At 36.3% G+C, this 19,995-nt stretch overlaps 1 protein-coding gene across 1 annotated transcript; it reads right to left on the minus strand.

Moving 5' to 3' along the window:
- Window positions 1-13,643: 13,643 nt before the first annotated feature.
- Window positions 13,644-16,290, minus strand: LOC147537186 (phosphatidylcholine:diacylglycerol cholinephosphotransferase 1-like). The gene is made up of 3 exons (XM_086643911.1): window positions 15,362-16,290; window positions 14,391-14,528; window positions 13,644-14,012 (listed from the first exon to the last, which is right to left on the minus strand). The coding sequence occupies exons 1-3, from the start codon at window positions 15,779-15,781 to the stop codon at window positions 13,722-13,724; spliced, it is 849 nt and encodes a 282-aa protein (XP_086500037.1). The 5' UTR covers window positions 15,782-16,290; the 3' UTR covers window positions 13,644-13,721.
- Window positions 16,291-19,995: the final 3,705 nt, after the last annotated feature.

The following is a 19,995-nucleotide window of genomic DNA, read 5'->3' on the forward strand; positions in this document are numbered from 1 at the left end:
GATAAGCCATTTAAAATGTGTGGAATCTGTAATGAACTTCAAATAACTAAAATAAATAAATTACATGTATACATATAAATCCCATGTTTTTCTTTTGGTGGATGATACTTTTTTTTAAAAATTATTTTGGTGATAATTATTTCCATCTTAATAATATATTTACATATAATCAATTATACTTACAAATTATTATGCCAAACGGATCTTAAAGAAAAAACATCACATTTTCAATAAGACTTTTTTGTGGTAAAATTTCAACGGGGGATGTGTTTTAAGTCCAAAATCGCATGATCAATGAGTCTAGAGACCAAAGATAATCTGAAATAGAAAATAAATCCACTCAAAGTAAATTACATGTCTATCCTCTCATTCTTTTTTACTACCTAACCTATCCTAAGTTAAAAAAAATAACCTAAAATAAAACATACCATAATATTTAGAGATTCATTAAATGATTTCCTTAAAAATAAACTTTCCTTCCGGAAAAATAGTTGTCTTTTTCGTTTAGCAGAATACTTTATTTTATATTTATATTAGAATTGGTCAAAATCAAACCGAAGAGAGAGAGAGCATCGTCACTTTCTAATATACGAACTAGGTTTTGATTTCATTCATCATCGACGCCGAATTAAACCGAGTGAAAAAGGCAAAAGCATCGAGTGGGAGAGAGAGAGAATCGATTGCTGGTTTAATTCATCATCTACAGTAGTGAAGAGTAAGAAAAAACAAACGTTAAAAATGTTGTTGGACTCGATAATATTCTACCAGCATAGAATTTTATTAGAATCGACCTATTGTAACAAATTCATATCAGATGGTAACAGAATCAAGAAAATGCTAGTAAAATACTGAAAATGTAACAAAAACAATTTCACATAATATATTTTAATTACTAAAAAGTATTTGTTAACCTACTGTAACAAATTCATAAGATGCTAGCAAAATATTCTTGCTTTTTAAACTACTGTATTCATATTCATTCAACAGGTGCTAATAGAATGTAAAAATTGCTATGAGAATCAATAAGATGTTAGCGAAATAGTATTTGCTTTTTAAACTACTTTATCAAATTCAATTATCAGATGCTAGTAGAATGTAAAATATGCTAGTAGAATCAGTAAGATGCTAGCAAAATAGTTTGCTTTTTAACCTCACAAACGAATTTGTAGATGTCTAATTGGATCGAGGTAGAAATAAAAAGCAAATCACAAATTCATACTTTCTTGAAATTCAAAGAACATAGAGTTACAGAGAGAGAAAATCGTTTTTGGGAGAGAGCATCTCGTTTTAGGTAAATATCCATCGAATTGGTAGGTTAATTTAGACAAATATCAGTTTTGGAAATAATATATTTTCTTGAACTCAAAGAACATATAATTACAGAAAGAGAAACACATTTTTGGGAGAGAGAAACTAATTTTAGGTAAATATCCATTGATTTGGTAGGTTACTTTAGAAAAAGTATTTGTTAACCTACTGTAACAAATTCATAAGATGCTAGCAAAATATTCTTGCTTTTTAAACTACTGTATTCATATTCATTCAACAGATGCTAATAGAATGTAAAAATTGCTATTAGAATCAATAAGATGTTAACGAAATAGTATTTGCTTTTTAAACTACTTTATCAAATTCAATTATCAGATGCTAGTAGAATGTAAAATATGCTAGTAGAATCATTAAGATGCTAGAAAAATAGTTTGCTTTTTAACCTCACACACGAATTTGTAGATGTCTAATTGGATCGAGGTAGAAATAAAAAGTAAATCACAAATTCATACTTTCTTAAAGTTCAAAGAACATAGAGTTACAGAGAGAGAAAATCATTTTTGGAAAAGAGCATCTCGTTTTAGGTTAATATCCATTGAATTGGTAGGTTAATTTAGACAAATATCAGTTTTGGAAATAATATATTTTCTTGAACTCAAAGAACATATAATTACAGAAAGGGAAACTGATTTTTGGGAGAGAGAAACTAATTTTAGGTAAATATCCATTGATTTGGTAGGTTACTTTAGAAAAATATAAGTTTTGGAAATAAAGATTAACATTAAATATCCACCATAAATATTCTTTCATAAAATTTATGGAAAGAACAATTGTATTAACTCAACCATCACAAACCTTTGGTTTACCAATGGTTAAAAAATATCTATGAAAGGGCAAAAATGAGAGAAAATTAAAGGATTGATGCATGGGGCCCACCAAATAGTGAATTTTTGGACTTATTTTACATTTTTGATTTATTTTGGTTTTATTTTATTTATTGATTTAGGAGTGGATATATGATTAATTACCCCCCTTATTTTTGGACCTTAAACTCAAAAATCCAAATTTCAATAAGACTTTTTTTATGAAAGAAATTTCAGTAGGATTGACTAGCAAATTTCTGTGGGTTGACTACCACACTACCCACATAAATCCTACAGTTTGACAATCTTAAGACAAATTTAAGGTCTCTTATCGGTTAGATCGATTATCATGTATAATTGTTTGAACAACTCCATCAATAATTCAAAATTTGAGTTTCATCTCCAAAAGCAATGGCTACAAGGCTCATTAGGCAGGAGTTGGAACTTGATCCAACCAAGCTCAAATTAAAGTCACCAAAAAAATACAAACTCAAGTACCAAAAGTTCATGACAAGAGAATCTTTTATGTGACCAGAGAATAGTTAATACTTAATAATTGTGAAGAGAAAATAGTTAAACGCGACAAAAGGAATAGGAGTATTTTATAATTTTCTTTTTGTTATATGTACATTTATATACTCCATAGTGTAGTATATGTGACGAGAGAATAGTTAATTATGGTTACCACAATCGAAAATCATAAGGACCACTAGGTTCCCGTAAAAATAATTTAAAGGATGAATCATTTTTATTCAATCAAATAGGAACCAAAATTAATCTTTGTAAATTTAGTTATTTGTGTTGGATGATAAAATTTATGGAGAAGAAAAAAAATATATGTATGTATAGAAATAGAGAGGAAAAATGAGATTGAGAAAGTCGACGAGAAAGAGCTAGAGAGGGAGGGGTTGAGAGCCAGAGGGTGGATAGAGAAACACTGTCTAGAAAACGATACAAATGGAAAGATTGAGCCAACGACCTAAAAATTACTGCAAGCTACCATCCTCACCAAGCAAAGTAATGTGATGAAAATAGTTTTTATTAATTGTTATTGGGTTGACTCAGGTTGCATCGGTTAGGTCAGCTTATCAATAGGTCTGCTCCTAAAGTTCTTGGAAGGGATTCTAGAAAGGGTTAAGTAATTGTCAATGACCTTGATTCCTATTACATGTAAAAACAATTTCAAAGATGGTAAAGGAAGATGCAGACCAGTCTTCTGGACTCGTAGTGATATTGTCCACTTTGGCGCACCTAGACATCATGGTTTTAAAAGGCCTCACAAGAAAAGGGTGGTTAACCTCTTAAGAGGAACACCACACTCGACTGAGATTGCTTTACAACAAAAGTACATTTTTTTCTACTAACATCAAATATTTGTAGGTACCAATAGTAATGGGAGACCAAGAATCTATCCATGGAAGGTCAAATATTGGTAGGTACTCACTTGTTTGCGTTTTGGTGAGAAGTTGAGGGATTATGGGAGAGAATGAATGGATTAGTTTGGGTTCAGTAGGGTACACAAAACTTTGAGGTACGGTGGGGTGGTGACCCACAACACAAGACATGCGACCAACCTTGAGGATCCACCATTTTTGGGGCAAGAAAGGTGAGGTTCGTGGATCGAGCCACCGACCTATCTTGACAATTTATTGGTTAGGTGAGAGTTGATGAATAATGTGACAGTAAATGGGGTTGATTTTGTGTTGATGCGCAACACAGATGTTTGGACCTCTCAAAGACTACTAGTTTTTTTTTTTTTTTTTGTTGAAAGTTCAAAGAGTGGGTTGTGAATTGTGATAGATGACCTGGTGTCCTTTTGACCCGCTTCTGTGGTGCCTTGTCCTTGGGGGTTGCCTCTAGACCCCCTTGATCTGGGGCCTTGTAGTTGTAGTGGCCTTTAGACCCTCTTCTGGTGTGACTTGTAGTTAGGGGCTGCCTCCAGACCCTCCTGTCCTTTTGACGTGTAGTTGGGGTGGCCTTTAGACCTTTTGACATGGTGTCCTTTTGACATGGTGTCCTTTTGACCTGCTTCTATGGTGCCTTGTCCTTGGGGGTTGCTTCTAGACCCCCTTGATCTGGGGTCTTGTAGTTGTAGTGGCCTTTAGATCCTCTGTTGTTGTGACTTGCAGTTGGGGCTCGCCTCTAGGCCCTGATCATGTATAATTGTTTGAACAACTCCATCAATAATTCAAAATTTGAGTTTCATCTCCAAAAGTAGCGGCTACAAGGCTCATTAGGCAGGAGTTGGAACTTGATCCAACCAAGCTCAAATTAAAGTCACCAAAAAAATACAAACTCAAGTACCAAAAGTTCATGACAAGAGAATCTTTTATGTGACCAGAGAATAGTTAATACTTAATAATTGTGAAGAGAAAATAGTTAAACGCGACAAAAGGAATAGGAGTATTTTATAATTTTCTTTTTGTTATATGTACATTTATATACTCCATAGTGTAGTATATGTGACGAGAGAATAGTTAATTATGGTTACCACAATCGAAAATCATAAGGACCACTAGGTTCCCGTAAAAATAATTTAAAGGATGAATCATTTTTATTCAATCAAATAGGAACCAAAATTAATCGTTGTAAATTTAGTTATTTGTGTTGGATGATAAAATTTATGGAGAAGAAAAAAAAATATATGTACGTATAGAAATAGAGAGGAAAAATGAGATTGAGAAAGTCGACGAGAAAGAGCTAGAGAGGGAGGGGTTGAGAGCCAGAGGGTGGATAGAGAAACACAGTCTAGAAAACGATACAAATGGAAAGATTGAGCCAACGACCTAAAAATTACTGCAAGCTACCATCCTCACCAAGCAAAGTAATGTGATGAAAATAGTTTTTATTAATTGTTATTGGGTTGACTCAGGTTGCATCGGTTAGGTCAGCTTATCAATAGGTCTGCTCCTAAAGTTCTTGGAAGGGATTCTAGAAAGGGTCAAGTAATTGTCAATGACCTTGATTCCTATTACATGTAAAAACAATTTCAAAGATGGTAAAGGAAGATGCAGACCAGTCTTCTGGACTCGTAGTGATATTGTCCACTTTGGCGCACCTAGACATCATGGTTTTAAAAGGCCTCACAAGAAAAGGGTGTTTAACCTCTTAAGAGGAACACCACACTCGACTGAAATTGCTTTACAACAAAAGTACATTTTTTTCTACTAACATCAAATATTTGTAGGTACCAATAGTAATGGGAGACCAAGAATCTATCCATGGAAGGTCAAATATTTGTAGGTACTCACTTGTTTGCGTTTTGGTGAGAAGTTGAGGGATTATGGGAGAGAATGAATGGATTAGTTTGGGTTCAGTAGGGTACACAAAACTATGAGGTACGGTGGGGTGGTGACCCACAACACAAGACATGCGACCAACCTTGAGGATCCACCATTTTTGGGGCAAGAAAGGTGAGGTTCATGGATCGAGCCACCGACCTATCTTGACAATTTATTGGTTAGGTGAGAGTTGATGAATAATGTGACAGTAAATGGGGTTGATTTTGTGTTGATGCGCAACACAGATGTTTAGACCTCTCAAAGACTACTAGTTTTTCTTTTTTTTTTTGTTGAAAGTTCAAAGAGTGGGTTGTGAATTGTGATAGATGACCTGGTGTCCTTTTGACCCGCTTCTGTGGTGCCTTGTCCTTGGGGGTTGCCTCTAGACCCCCTTGATCTGGGGCCTTGTAGTTGTAGTGGCCTTTAGACCCTCTTCTGGTGTTCTGCCTCCAGACCCTCCTGTCCTTTTGACGTGTAGTTGGGGTGGCCTTTAGACCCCCTGACCTGGTGTCCTTTTGACATGGTGTCCTTTTGACCTGCTTCTATGGTGCCTTGTCCTTGGGGGTTGCCTCTAGACCCCCTTGATCAGGGGTCTTGTAGTTGTAGTGGCCTTTAGACCCTCTGTTGTTGTGACTTGCAGTTGGGGCTCGCCTCTAGACCTCTCTGTACTTGTGTCTTGTAGGCGGGAGTTGCCTTTAGATCCCTTGATCCTTTGCCGCTGATGGGCACCCCTCCTCCTGACCTTACCTTGTTGGCTTGGAACATTAGAGGTTGTGGCCGAGTTCTTAATCGTAAGCATCTTTGCCGATAAATTCGAGCTCATTGACCAGACTTTATCTTCCTTTCGGAAACCAAAAGTTCCAAAGAATAACTTCACAAGCTCCTCAACCTTCACCTGAATTACAACACTTTCATGGTAGACCCAAACAACAAGGCAGGAGGCCTGGCCCTTTACTGGTCCATGGAGTTTCAGGTAGACATTATTCATGCTGATGACCATATTATTCATGTTAAGAGCACGCACATTGGCAGTGATAAAACCTTCGGGCTTACGGGCTTTTATGGGAGCCCGTACAGTAAGAATAGAATGATCCCTTGGGCTACCCCTCGTAGCCTGTCTCATACCCATAACCCTAATAGTCTTTGGGTTTTAATGGGTGGTCTCAACACCATACTCCATCCTTCTGAGAAGGCCGGAGGTAACCACGAATTCCCTAATCATGCCAAAAAAATAAAAGACGAGATTAATAATATGGGCCTTAGAGATGTTGGATTTAGAGGCACCCCCTTCACTTGGACTAACAGAAATTTTAAGGGCACACTAATCAAAGAACGATTAGACAGGGTGCTTGCTAATTATTATTGGTTATTGGATTTCCCCTCTACTCTTCTCACCCATCTGGATGGGGTGGGGTCGGATCACCTTCCCATCTTGCTTACCACTTCGCCGGCTTCTGATCTTGGAAAAAAATCCTTCAAATTTATTCGTACCTGGATGTCGCATCCGGATTGTGGAGAGTTTATTTATAACCATTGGCCCTCTATTCCTAGCCAAATCCAACCAAAGCTCAATCACCTAGCTATTCATCTCTCGAGATGGAATAAACAGGTTTTCGGGAATCTAGAGACTAAGATCGCACAGTAAACTGAGGCTCTTCAAGGGGTTGATGATCATGATGTTTGTCATATGTTGAATAAGAACCTTGAAAATGCTTATCTTCAGCTTGAGAGTCTGTGGAAAGAAAAATCTCGTAATGATAATATTCAGTTGGGAAATCGTAACACCAAATTTTTCCATGTGAAGGGGATTAATCGCAATAGGAAAAACCGAATTTCTGCGATCAAGCGGAATGATGGATCATGGATTTACGAGGCTTCTGATATTGCTAATACTTTCTCCCACAACCCTCAGAACATCTCTACTTCTACTGGTTCTACCATCTCCTCCGAATTACTCAATCTCTTTCCTGCCCAGATTACTCCTACTCAGAATGACACTCTGACTAGCACCCCTACGGAAACAGATATCTATAAGGCGGTTTCTTCTCTCAAATCGGATTCTGCTCCGGGACCAGATGGCTATCTCCTTATTTTCTGTAAGGCAAATTGGAATACTGTTAAAGGAGACGTCACTAAGCTGGTAGTGGATTTCTTTCATAACGGTACGTTGCATAACCAAGTAAACCATACTCATATTTGCCTTATTCCTAAAACCAAATCCCCTCAAACTACCTCGGATTATAGACCGATCAGTCTTATGAATACCACTTATAAGATCATCACCAAAATGCTGGCGAATCGCCTCAAGGTGCTTCTCCCGGATATTATTTTTCCCTTTCAGACGGCCTATGTTCCGGGTCGACAAATCACTGATAATATTATTATCAGTCAAGAGCTGACTCACTCTTTTAAACACATAAAAGGTTCCAAAATCTATTTTGCTCTTAAACTTGATATGTCCAAAGCATTTGACCGTATTGAGTGGGAATTCTTAGAGACAGTGATGAGTCATATGGGGTTTTCGGATAAGTGGATTAAGTTGATTCATGAATGTATCTCGACTTCAACCATGGCGGTCCTCATTAATGGTAGGTCGGGTCCCACCTTCAATGTTACTAGGGGAATTAGGCAGGGAGACCCACTCTCCCCTTTCCTATTCACCATTGCGATGGAAGGCCTTAGTAGACTGCTTGAGAACAGCTGTTGTGACACCCTTTCCAGTATACAAATCAAACACTTACTTTTTGCTGATGACTGTATTATTTTCGGTCAGAATTCTTTGGCTAATCTCTCCGTGCTCCAGCATATTCTGGATACCTTCTGCATGGCCTCTGGCCAGTTGATCAATTTCGATAAATCCTCTATTTTCTTTTCGAAAAACACTCATCCTAAGTTCAAGCGTCTTATCATCAGAAACCTTAAAGTTCATCAATCATCATTGCTTGATAAATATCTGGGTACCCATCTTTTCATTAGAACTAATAAAATTAGACTGTTTTCTTCTATTACTAACCAGATCCAGCATAAGCTCTCTAAATGGAAAGCTTCTCTTCTCTCTCAAGCTGGCCGATCTATTGTGGTCTCCACAATAGCTGCGGCTGTTCCCCGATACCAAATGCAATGCTTTGTCATCCCTAAGGGCGTAAGCAGACGCATTGAGGCCCTTCAAAGGGCTTTCTGGTGGGGAAAATCTAAATCCATACATACCATTCACTGGTCTGCCATTTGTCTCCCCAAAAATCTCGGCGGTCTTGGCTTTCGCCTGCCTGAACTAGACAACCAAGCTTTCCTCAGCAAATTAGTTTGGCGTCTCTTTAAAAACCCAGCTTCACCTTGGGCCAAAATTCTTAAGGCTAAATACTTTAATAAAGAGCAATTCCCTAAAGAGGCAAAAAATCACCATTCTTGGCTTTGGAAATCCATATCCAAACATATTAGTAAAGTGTCCAAACTAGTCTTCTAAGATGTTAATAAAGGTACCAATATCAACATTTGGCATGACTACTGGATTCCTAATCATCCCCCTCCGCTGACCAACGATAATAATTGTCAGCTCACTGTTGTGGTCCAACTTATTACGAATAACCATTGGAATACGAATATTTTATCTCAATACTTTAATGCTAATGTATGTAATGCAATTTTGAGTATTAATCTGCAGGCACATCAGATGGATATAGCTAGATGGTCACTAACCAAATCGGGAAACTTCACTATCAAATCCATGTATAACTATTTACGTTCTGAGAGGAACCCATATGAACCCAAGGAATGGAAATTTATAAGGGATTTGCCTGTTATTCCTAGAATCAAACTATTTGTGTGGAAATGCTGTACCAATAGTCTACCAGTCCGGGACAAAATAGGAAAGTACATTGGTGGTTTATACGACTGTGAATATTGTAATGATAGGGAGACTATGAACCATGTTCTTCTTCATTGCGGTTTTGCTAAATTAGTGTGGTTCTTGTTTAATATTATTTCAGAAAATATACATAGCCTGCAGGAATGGATTATTACTTGGAAGGACATGGACGAAGATTCAAAAATCCTTTTTTCTACCGTTCTTTGGAATATATGGAAGGCCAGGTGTGATAAATGCCTATCCCGTACCAATACTACTCATGAGATGATGCTAACCAGAATTAGGGGTACCCCAACACTCACCAAGATACATCAAATCAACGAGGAGTTGAATGTAACCAGTCAATCGTTTCAGTCTTTGACACCTTTTGTCAAGATCAATGTTGATGCTTCTTTCATAGCCGTGACCGAAATGGCTGGCGTGGGGTGTTTCATGCAGGACGAGCATTCAGTGTTTGTAGCAGCTGCAGCTTATAATATTAGGGGACAGAACGCGGAAGAATGTGAATGTTGGGCTATCATTAAGGCATTGCAGTGGGCCAACTTCAATCACATCCCTTGCATTCGAATAGAGAGTGATAATCTCAACATTATTCGGAGAATACGTCAGGAAGAATCAACGATTTATTGGCAATCAGAAAACCTTATGCAGATCATTTACCAGCTTGCGAACGAATTAGTAGAAGTGGATTTCTCATTTATCCCGAGGGAGAATAACACCAGGGCAGATCAGTTAGCTAAATGGGGACGAACTCATGAAGGAAACTGGATGTGGGTCTCGGAACAGGCATATCGGGAGGTTTTTCTTTCTTTTAGTTCTTAGTACTTTCTTGTATTCTCAACAAAAAAAAAAAATTGTGATAGATGAAACTGGCCCTGCTAAAGGCCCCCGACCAAAGTGTTGTAGGCACCCGGATTGCATATGGGACATCTCCCAATTTGTGCTTTGACTGAGGGCCTACCGCAGTTTGGTCGGGTGCTTTTAGCCACACCCCTTGCTAAATGCTATTGGTTTCATCTATAGAAAATATTAAAATATGTAACACTTAGGGTGTGTTTGATATCTCCCATTTCCATGGAAATAAAAGAATTTCCATGGAAATAGGCATTTCCACCGTTTGATACGACGTGTAATTCCATGGCTTTAATTCCCTACGGAATCTATTTCCATGAAATAGTCCACTTTTAATTCCTTGCTCCCCCCTCGGAATTCGTTTCCGTGGAAAGTCAAAAATCAAAATAAAAATATTTTAATATATTCAGATACTTGAAACCTAAAATTTAGCTCCAAATAATATATGTTCAAAATGATATTGTTACCCATAAAATTTAGCAAAATAAAGTTTTCTTATACATTGTACAAATGACATTTTTGTCCTTCTTACCAAATGACATGTTTACAAAGTTGTCAAAATGATATTTTGGATTTCTATAGCCAAAATTACATTCTTACCCTTTTATAATATCAAATTGACATTTTACCCTTCTGCTGTCAAAATGACATTTTTACCCTCGTATAATATCAAAATGACATTTTTACCCTTAAATTAGTAAAGTGACACAAGGTTAAATAATCTTACAACATAGGGGTAAAAATATAATCTTGAAAACATAAGGGTAAAAATATAATTTAGACAACATGAGGATGAAAATGTTATTTTCGCAAAAGTAAAAATATCATTCAGACTACATAAAGAATAAATAAAAACTCTTAATTGAATATTATATTCGTAGAAGTTAGTTGTCAACCAAATAATAGAGTTCGTAATTCCACGGAATAAGAAATGACTAACAAACGAAAGCACTCTTATTTCCACGGAGTAAATTCCGTGGAAAGACTTTCCATGGAACTCTTGTATTTCCATGGAATTGTTTCCCTGATATCAAACACAACCTTAGGATCCGTTTGATACGAGAAAAAAAGTGTGAAAATTATTTCCCACCTTTTAGATGGGCAAACCATTTCTTACTCACTCTCTCTCCTCCCTCAAGGGTATTTAGGTAATCTCTCCCACCTATTTTCAGTCTTGGCTGCCCCAGCAATGACTGCTTGGAGAACTTTCATGGCTTCTTTCGATCGATAAATCTCTTTTTGCATCTTCTCCAACTCTCATCATTCTTAGTTTGATTCCTTTTTTTTTCGCTTCAACATGATACCATTCATTCTTCTTCAACAAATTTCTCTGAAAATATCGGCTTTACTGTCTGAATTAATGCAGTAGAATTTGGTCTTTGAAAAGGTGGTTCGTTTTGGATGAGATTTGAGATTCGATCAGTACCTCTGAATTCAATACTTCTTCCGGATTGATGATGAAATTGAAGAACCACATGAACAAGGACCGATTTGAGCGCAATTAGGGCATAGAGTGATTAAGCGATCCCTTAGACAAGCTGGACAATCCATTACTTCTTTTCTTTGATGGATGGTTTTTACATTTCCACAACTCTTCTTCTTCCATTACAAATTCAGATTCCCAATAAGAGTTGCAACTTACAAATTCCAGTACTTCCTTCTTCTTTTGTTTGATGGATGTTCATAAAATGGATGATTTTGTCATTTTTCTTTATGAACATCATCATCTTCACCCTAGAACACCAATTCGAAATTTGATTTTGAGATATTGGAAAGATGAGAATGGTGGAAGAGAAGAAAGGAGATGACAACACCATGAAATTCTAAAGGCACCCCCTCTGAGAGAGAACTGGGTTTTCTAAAGACACCCAGAAAAGCTGCCCTAAGTATAGAGATTTTTAAAGGCAGCCCAGAAGTTTCTACAACCAAACCAAACACTTTAATTTGACTTTCTAATGTGAAAACAATTGTTTTCTTTCCCATCAGAAAAATGATGATTTTCTTACTCAGGCACTCTAACAACATCAACCTCATCCAGCACCTCAATCACCCCAGGCATAAAATCCAATGGCAATCCATGATCCAAATTCAAAGAATCAAAGAAATTAGGAAAAAGTTCGATAGCGTCAAATTCAGCCACACTAAGAGGAATTGCAATTCTAAAACAGACAAACTAGCCAAATGGGCGCGTAAGAAGAATCGATCGAAGTCGTGGAATATTGTACCTTCCTTTTGCTTAATATATTTGATAGTTCAACAAAAAAAAAAAAGAGTCAAGAGCCCTCGGGCTTGGAGCCCCTTCCCTCAAGGCTCCCAACTCCATTATTATAGTTGTTGGGGTATATTAGAGTCCCAACAGCTATAATCGGGGTGGATCTCTCTTTTGGGAGTCCAGCCCCAATGTTGTTTTTCTTTTAATCTTTCTCTTCTTGATAGATAAATCCGATTTTCTTGCTAGTCAGTTTTTCTTGAAACTTTTCAATAATGAAGTATAGTTGTTACCCTGATAATCCAGTAATAAAATCTTCCTTAACGGATTGATTCATCTTTTCTTGTAATAAATGGCTAATTTATTGAGTTAATTGTTTGCCCCAACCATGTAATTATGGATGAGGTATCTCATCGAAAAATAATAATTATGGATGAGGTACATTTACCAAACAAAAATTGATCATCAGCAAATATTAAGTGTGAAAATTATGGTGCCTTTGCAATGATCTTTTAACCTGATACAATCCAAATAATTTTGCACGAGTCATGAGAATGGAAAATCAGTTCGAAGTTAAAATGAAGAGGTAGAATGATAAGGGACATCACTATCGAAGACTCCGAAGAATAATTTTTTGACAGGGACACAGTGGAAGCAATCTTGGATAATCGACTGCCACAACATTCGGCGTAAGATAGAATCATCTTGACACCAATCATAATGGGAAAGCTTTCGGCCAAATCAAATTTATAAAAGGGGAGTTTGATCGGAGAAGAACAATTGACCACACTCTGTCACTGTACCATTGAATTGGTCTCGTTTTTGAAAGAATTCTAAACTAACACTGAAGATCAAACAATTTATGTGGAGAGCATTGAAGAATGGGATGGTTGTAAGAACAATTTATGTGGAGAGCATTGAAAAATGGGATGGTTGTAAGAAGCATTGTCGGGCGATTCCTTGGAATGTTTCCCGAAGAGTTGTGTACTATGTGGAGCTAGTGACGAGACTGTAGATCACGCAAGAAGTGAACTCAGTTTGTCAATCGTCTTGTACTTGGAGATGTAATGAAGCAGCCCATAATTGAGCTGTTAATGTTAACATCAGACCTTGGACCATTTACTCATAATCCAAAAAGTATACCAACTATGCCTCTACTACTTAGATGTGTAAACCTTTATTTTTTTCAATCAGCGTCTGACTAACCTAAGAATGATTCATCTAGACAATTGACCGTCTAAAACTAATATAGCAATCTAAATTTAGACATAGATCAAGTTCGCAAATAAAAAGAAGCACCCAAGTATAAGAACTGAATTTCCATTAAATTTAGTCTGTTTCTTGAATGATATTCAAACTCTAAAGAAGACATAAAAAAAAACTTAGCCCTTATAAACTCTTCCAATTTTAGATTCCTCATACTTGCCTGCAAGAGAATCAAAAAGCATTCCAGCACCTAAACCAACAGCCAAATCTATAGTATAATGTCCTCTTGTTCCAAGCAATCTCACCACTTGAAGTATATTCAATGCATCAAATGTCCATGCCAACTCCCATCTCTTCATTCTTCTCATGTCAATCGACGCAATAACAGATCCGGCTACATGTCCCGAGAAGAACAAAAAGAAAGATACATTTCCGACAGGGAAATCTGCGCCCGAACCCAAAAATTCCTGCAACCCGAGAATATTGTTGTGATCAAAATATGAAGGATAAGATGCATCTTATTAGTAATGTGGAACAATATTTTTCTTTTCATGTAAGCAAGCAGAAAAGAAAAAGATCAGCTAAAGTAGAAAAGGCGTCAGAAACAATGCAGAGTTTAAAGAAAAAGATTAGGAATAGATAAAGGGATACGTTTCTTTCGGTAAAGGTTTTACTCGGTCTATTCCAGAGGTTGATGTGACATTACCCGAACCACATACATCAACTAATTCTTGAAAATCTCGGGGGATATAAAAATGTTGTGACGTCAATACTTTGAGTAAGAGCCATAGCAAATAAGTGATTGTAGAAGGTAATTCAAATAAAGGAGGTAATAGGAAGTATACCTGAGGCAAAGGCAATTGAGTTGAGTAACCAAGGATTCCTCTACAAGTGAACATAAACAGAGTAGCAATAGTGGCTCTTGGTCGACCTTCCACTACCCATGTCCATAGTATGTATGTTGTTTGCATACCTACAAAAACCTGAACCCAACACCACATTCCATCATTTTATCACAAACATATCAAATTATTTGATTTCATTTCGTTATTGTAGTTATTTTACTTCTTCTCTATCACATTCATTTGATGCATTTGTTTCACTTGATAATGGAAAATGATTTAGCAAGAGAAATCCTAGGCAGAAAATTTGGGAGGGAATCCCATATCAAGAAGAAATTTAGGCCGTTGATTTGAAATTCTCTTCCAAATCTGTCTAAGATTTCCCTTTTCATAATGTTATGCTATGAGCCTCCCTTTCTGATGACTCTTGGCCCAATCACTACCCATTTGACAAGTGGGCCTACATACTACGCACCTCGGGATCCACAAAATCCAACTCAAATAAACTTGGGCCCGCTAATTATATCAATTTAGCCCAGTTTCACTCATGTTCAAATATCGATATATCATTTACCTCCAATATCAACAACTACCGAAAAGGTAGTCGATAATGTGAAATATCATTTACCTCCAATACTAAAAAATACTACCCAATATCAACAACTTAAGAACTTAAACATGGGTTTAATAATGCGCAAGAAAAACCCAAGACAATAGATTCCGAAAATACATTCCAACACTTATTTGTAATATGTATTGTATTGGCACTCTTAATTAATAATATACACATTCCATTATAGACCCCAATTTGACACCAACTAAAAATTTGGCCATGGAAAAGTTTGGGCCTAATAATGGACGGTAGTTGCATTGGACCTAATAATGTGGGGCCCATGAAATAAAAGGGGTTTTAAAGTGCTTAACCACGAAAATGAAGTGAAAATGGGAAATAAAGAGAAAGTCATTTCTGTTACCGTATTAAGACCGGCCAAAACCGTGTTGAGGAAAGGATTGATAGAGAGAAGATGATGAAGTGATTGAGTGAGTATAAACCCTAGATCGAACGGTTGAGATGAAGAAGGTATCATAAACAATGTGTATTCAACACCCATGAAAAAAAGTAGTGAGATACCAAAAATGCAAGGAATCGGATGATACTTTATTAAATCAACGGCATCAGTAATTGACCAACTCATGAAATATGGATCACTGAGTGAACTCGCTATTGTTGATTTCTTGTTCATGCTTTTGATCTTATCTGAATTACCCTCTTTGTGATTTCCGTTCATAATGATGTTTCCGTTGATGGGTTTTTGATTTCCTTCTCTGTTTCTGAAATTGAGAGTTGAATTGGTAGTGCCGTTGGTGTAATTGGGGTTACCATTTCCTTCCATTGTTGGTGGTAAGAGAAATCGACATCGTGAATGGGAAGAGAGAGAGGGGAAGAGATTTATATGTGAAATTGTGTGGTGGGTGGTGGAAAGTGGGTGGCGGAGATATCTATGGTTGAAAGAGAAAGTATTAAAGAAGAGAGAGAGAGAGAGAGAGAGAGAGAGAGAGAGAGAGAGGGTTTTGGTTTGGCGATAATTCTGAGATCTGACTGAGAGAGAGAGAGAGTTAGAAGTAGCAGAGAGTTCAACTTATAAAATGATACTGTGCTCTCAGAAGTAATGTTGCAGAAAAATAGACGGTTAATTATATTAAACCCCCTAAAGACGACCAGTTTCCAGTATAGCTCCCTAAGTTAGTAAGTCCCTAACAATATTTTTTATGATATTTATTTTTTATCCCCAACTTTTTTACTTCTTTACTTTTTGTCAAATTTTGCTGTTTTTTCAAGAGACAAAATCTTTTGTTTCACCTCCATCTTTCTTCCACCACTGTCGACTTCTTCCACAACCACGACACTTTCATTTTATATCCACTTCTTCTTTCATATTTGTTTAATAAATAACAATTCGGGGTTTCTCAAACCAAATCTCTTTACTCTATTCCTGCAGTACTGTCCCTCACCAGTCACCATGTTCACATTTCTTGTTTCATATATTCTTTTAGCGGGGTTTCTAATTCAGGGAGAAGAAATATCAGACCATATAACTTTGACTTCACTCCTCATGTGATTCTTCATATAGTACTGCCATGTCGTTTTACTTCTTCTATTTATCGAAACTAGGTTCCCACCGCGTCCTACGGACGCGATAGATCCTTTTTGGCTGCGCTGTCGTGTTAAGAATATTGTAATAGTTGAATAGTCATATTACATTTAGAGAAAATAATAATTATACATTAAACAATCAAGAGGAGCAATCAAATACTAAGCTATTTACATTTAAAAAAAGAGAATTACATTTAAAAAAGAAAAATAATATTTCATTGAAGTCTGAACTATAAAATAGATGTGAGAGATTGTTTTTTTCTTACAGTGAAAAGATATCAGTGTGGCAAGAGTCCTATTTATATTTTTTTGAAATAGTTACTTTGGGAAGTTTTTCATAAAAAAACCGATCAAGAATGTGGAAGAGAGATTTTCTCCCCACTAATTTCTCATCCTCCCACGTTTTTCTACTTAATATAAAAAAAAAGAGAGAAATATATGGGTAGTAGTTACTCTAACTAATTTTAGTTGATTTCTCATCCTCCTACGTTTTTTTTACTCAATAGAAAAAAAAAAAAAAAAAGAGAAATATATGGGTAGTAGTTACTCTAATTAATTTTAGTTGATTTACATAGATACCCTTCTTTTTGTAGTCTATTTACATAAAAAAAAATTATATCATCCGTCGGATGTGTTCCCAACCAAATCTCTAAAATAAAATGGACGGTCAGACTTATCCCCTGGATAACCGACTGACCTGTTTTAATATAATAGATTTATTATAGATTTTGTTGAAAACCCTAATAAGTTTACAATTTGTTTCTTTTTCATTCCTTTATGTTAGAGCATCTCCAGTGCAAGACTCAACTTGAGAGACTCTAAGGTGTTGTTTTTTTTTATATGTCTGAATCTGAATTGACTGAATCTGAATTGGCTGAACTAAAATGGCTGAATTTGAATTGGATGAATTATTTTACAAGTCAGATGTTTGTATTTTCCAATCTAAATCATTAAGTCTGAATTCAGACAATGACATTTTTACCCTTGATTAATATTATTTTACCAAGAACACATAATTTCTATTTTCAATCTCAATAAATGAAAGAAACCCTAGATCCCTCTTTATCTGTTTCCCTTCCTCATTTACTCTCTCTCAACCGTCTCTCTCTCTGATGGAAGATGGAAAAGTTCTGATGAAGGTTAATCATGGTGACCAGATCGACAATCTCTCTCTCTAACCCTTATATGTAATACTTTCAAAAAACCCTTTTGATTCTTCATTTATGGATCCCAATTAAATCCTACCCAGATCATGGATTCGTGGTTTATCATCTCAATCTTAAGGAATACGATTGCTTCTCGATCTTTACAGACGGGGAACATGATACATGCTTGTGTTTTAAAATCTGGGTTTGGATCAGATTTGTTTATAACTAACAATCTTCTTCATTGTTATTGTTCTTCTGAGTCCATTCTTGATGTTGTTCACTTGTTTGAGGAAACGCGTGAACGAGATGTTGTTTCTTGGTGGTGATGGATGTGGTGATTGTGTTGTTGCGGTGGTTTTGTTGTTGTGTGTTGGCGGTGGTGGTGGCCTGCTGTGTGGTGGTTGTGGTGGCATGTTGCGTGGTGGTGGTTGTGGTGGCTATGGTGGTGGTGAAATATTTTTAATAGTAGAGTTTTTCTTAATTCATGGGGGCGTAATAGTCATTTGACCTTTTTTAGAAGTTGGGCCTCTCTTTCAGACTTGTTTTGAAGTCTGAGATTAGTGGGTCTTTTTATAGTTATTTCAGACATCTAAGTGATTCAGCCAAAATTCTGATCCTACCAAATTAAAAAAACAAAGATCTAAAATCTGAATTGGCACCCAATTCAGATTTCAGATCTGAAAAAACAAAAAACAAACAGCACCTAAGTGTCACCTAGGATTTATTGAGTTTTTAGAAAAAAGACTCTCTCCAATGCAACACTTGAAGCATCTCCAATTGGACACTCTAACAAACACTTTAGAAGTCCTGGTTGTCAAGTGTCAATGAAGATTTTCTTTCCTAAGTTTCAATATAGACACACTCTAAAAAATTTTTTTGTTTCCAATGGAGACTTGTAAAATACATTTTCTCAGTACATGTTTCACTCTTAAATTCAATAGAGAAAAAGTAGTAAAAAATAAGACTTTCTATCGGTTAAAATTGGAGATCAATACTTAGAGAGTCTCTATTAATAAATGGTCCACATCGTGTGCATGTGAGGTTGCAAGTTTCTTGGGTATCTAATTTGTTCATCTTTCTTGAAAGTCACAGTTTGTTTGGTGGATATAGGCATGTGATTAAGAAAGTGATGAGAAGGTTGTAGTTTTCTATTATCTTTTTTTTGTTTACCTATTACGGGTGTTTTTTTTTTGTTGATACGTATACGGTTGTTGTGACCTCTCCTTATATGTTTTGATTATTCCGATCGGGGATGAAAGTTTTTTTCATCTCATTAATGATATTTTGAGTGTTGTGAAACTTTAATTGTTTATTAGAGCATCTCCAATGCAAAACTCAAAAAAAATCTTTATTCATCCAATGTGTCAAGTTGCAAATAAGATTCTCACTCCTATGTGGTGAAAATAGAAATCCTCAATTTTTTGTGTGTCTCCAATGCAAAACTCTAAACTTAGCATATTTACTTATGTGACCTAGTTTTTGTTTGTAAATAAATACTTAGTTATTTAGAAAATATAGAAGACCCGTCTGGTTGAAAATCAATATGAGTTGGACAATTAGAGATAACACAAGAGGACACTCTGGGAATAGAGTGTTCTCTTGAGATAATATCTTTATGCCACCCTCGACACGTCATCTTAGAGATCCAAATAGGGTGTTGCATTGGAGAGCGTTTTAAAAAAAACTCTAAAAATCATATGTAACACTCAAAGTTTTAAGATTGAGTGTTGCATGATTGGAGATGCTCTTAGAATCAAGTACTAAAGTTTTAAGGTTGAAGGTTATAGCTTGGATTATTGGGACCTTTGTTATTGAGATTTATATTTGATGGTTCCTTTGAACATTTGCTCTCAATATAGGGGATTTTAAGTTTTGCAAGTGTTGGGCTAAGAATACTAAGGCTTCTTGCTTACAACATCATATTCAAACGATTTGATTGTACTATCTTGGCTAATGTAATTTCCTCTCTCTACTGTTACCTGACACTCTTCACGAAATAAGATAGATAATTCAACTGTATGATTTTTACTCAGGCCCGGCCCTGGGCTCAAAGCAGGCAAAGCGTCGCTTTGGGCCACCACCTGATAGGGGCCACATTTTAGTAACCGATTTTAAAGGCCCCACATGTTATAACTCTTGTAGATAGACTTTAAAGGCCCCCAAAATTTTTAAAACAAGATGAGAGGGCCACATTTTAAAACAAGAGTTTAAAGGCCCTCACACCAGTCCAGCCCACACTTCTTGTTGACCCATTTATAACTTAACCCTAGTGTTAAGCTCCCAATCCTTTAGTTCCATACCTCTT

This window comes from Eschscholzia californica, unplaced genomic scaffold (genome assembly GCF_041429995.1).
Source record: "Eschscholzia californica isolate CP2 unplaced genomic scaffold, dmEscCali1.0.p SCAF_5, whole genome shotgun sequence".
In the NCBI taxonomy this organism is placed as follows: domain Eukaryota; kingdom Viridiplantae; phylum Streptophyta; class Magnoliopsida; order Ranunculales; family Papaveraceae; genus Eschscholzia; species Eschscholzia californica.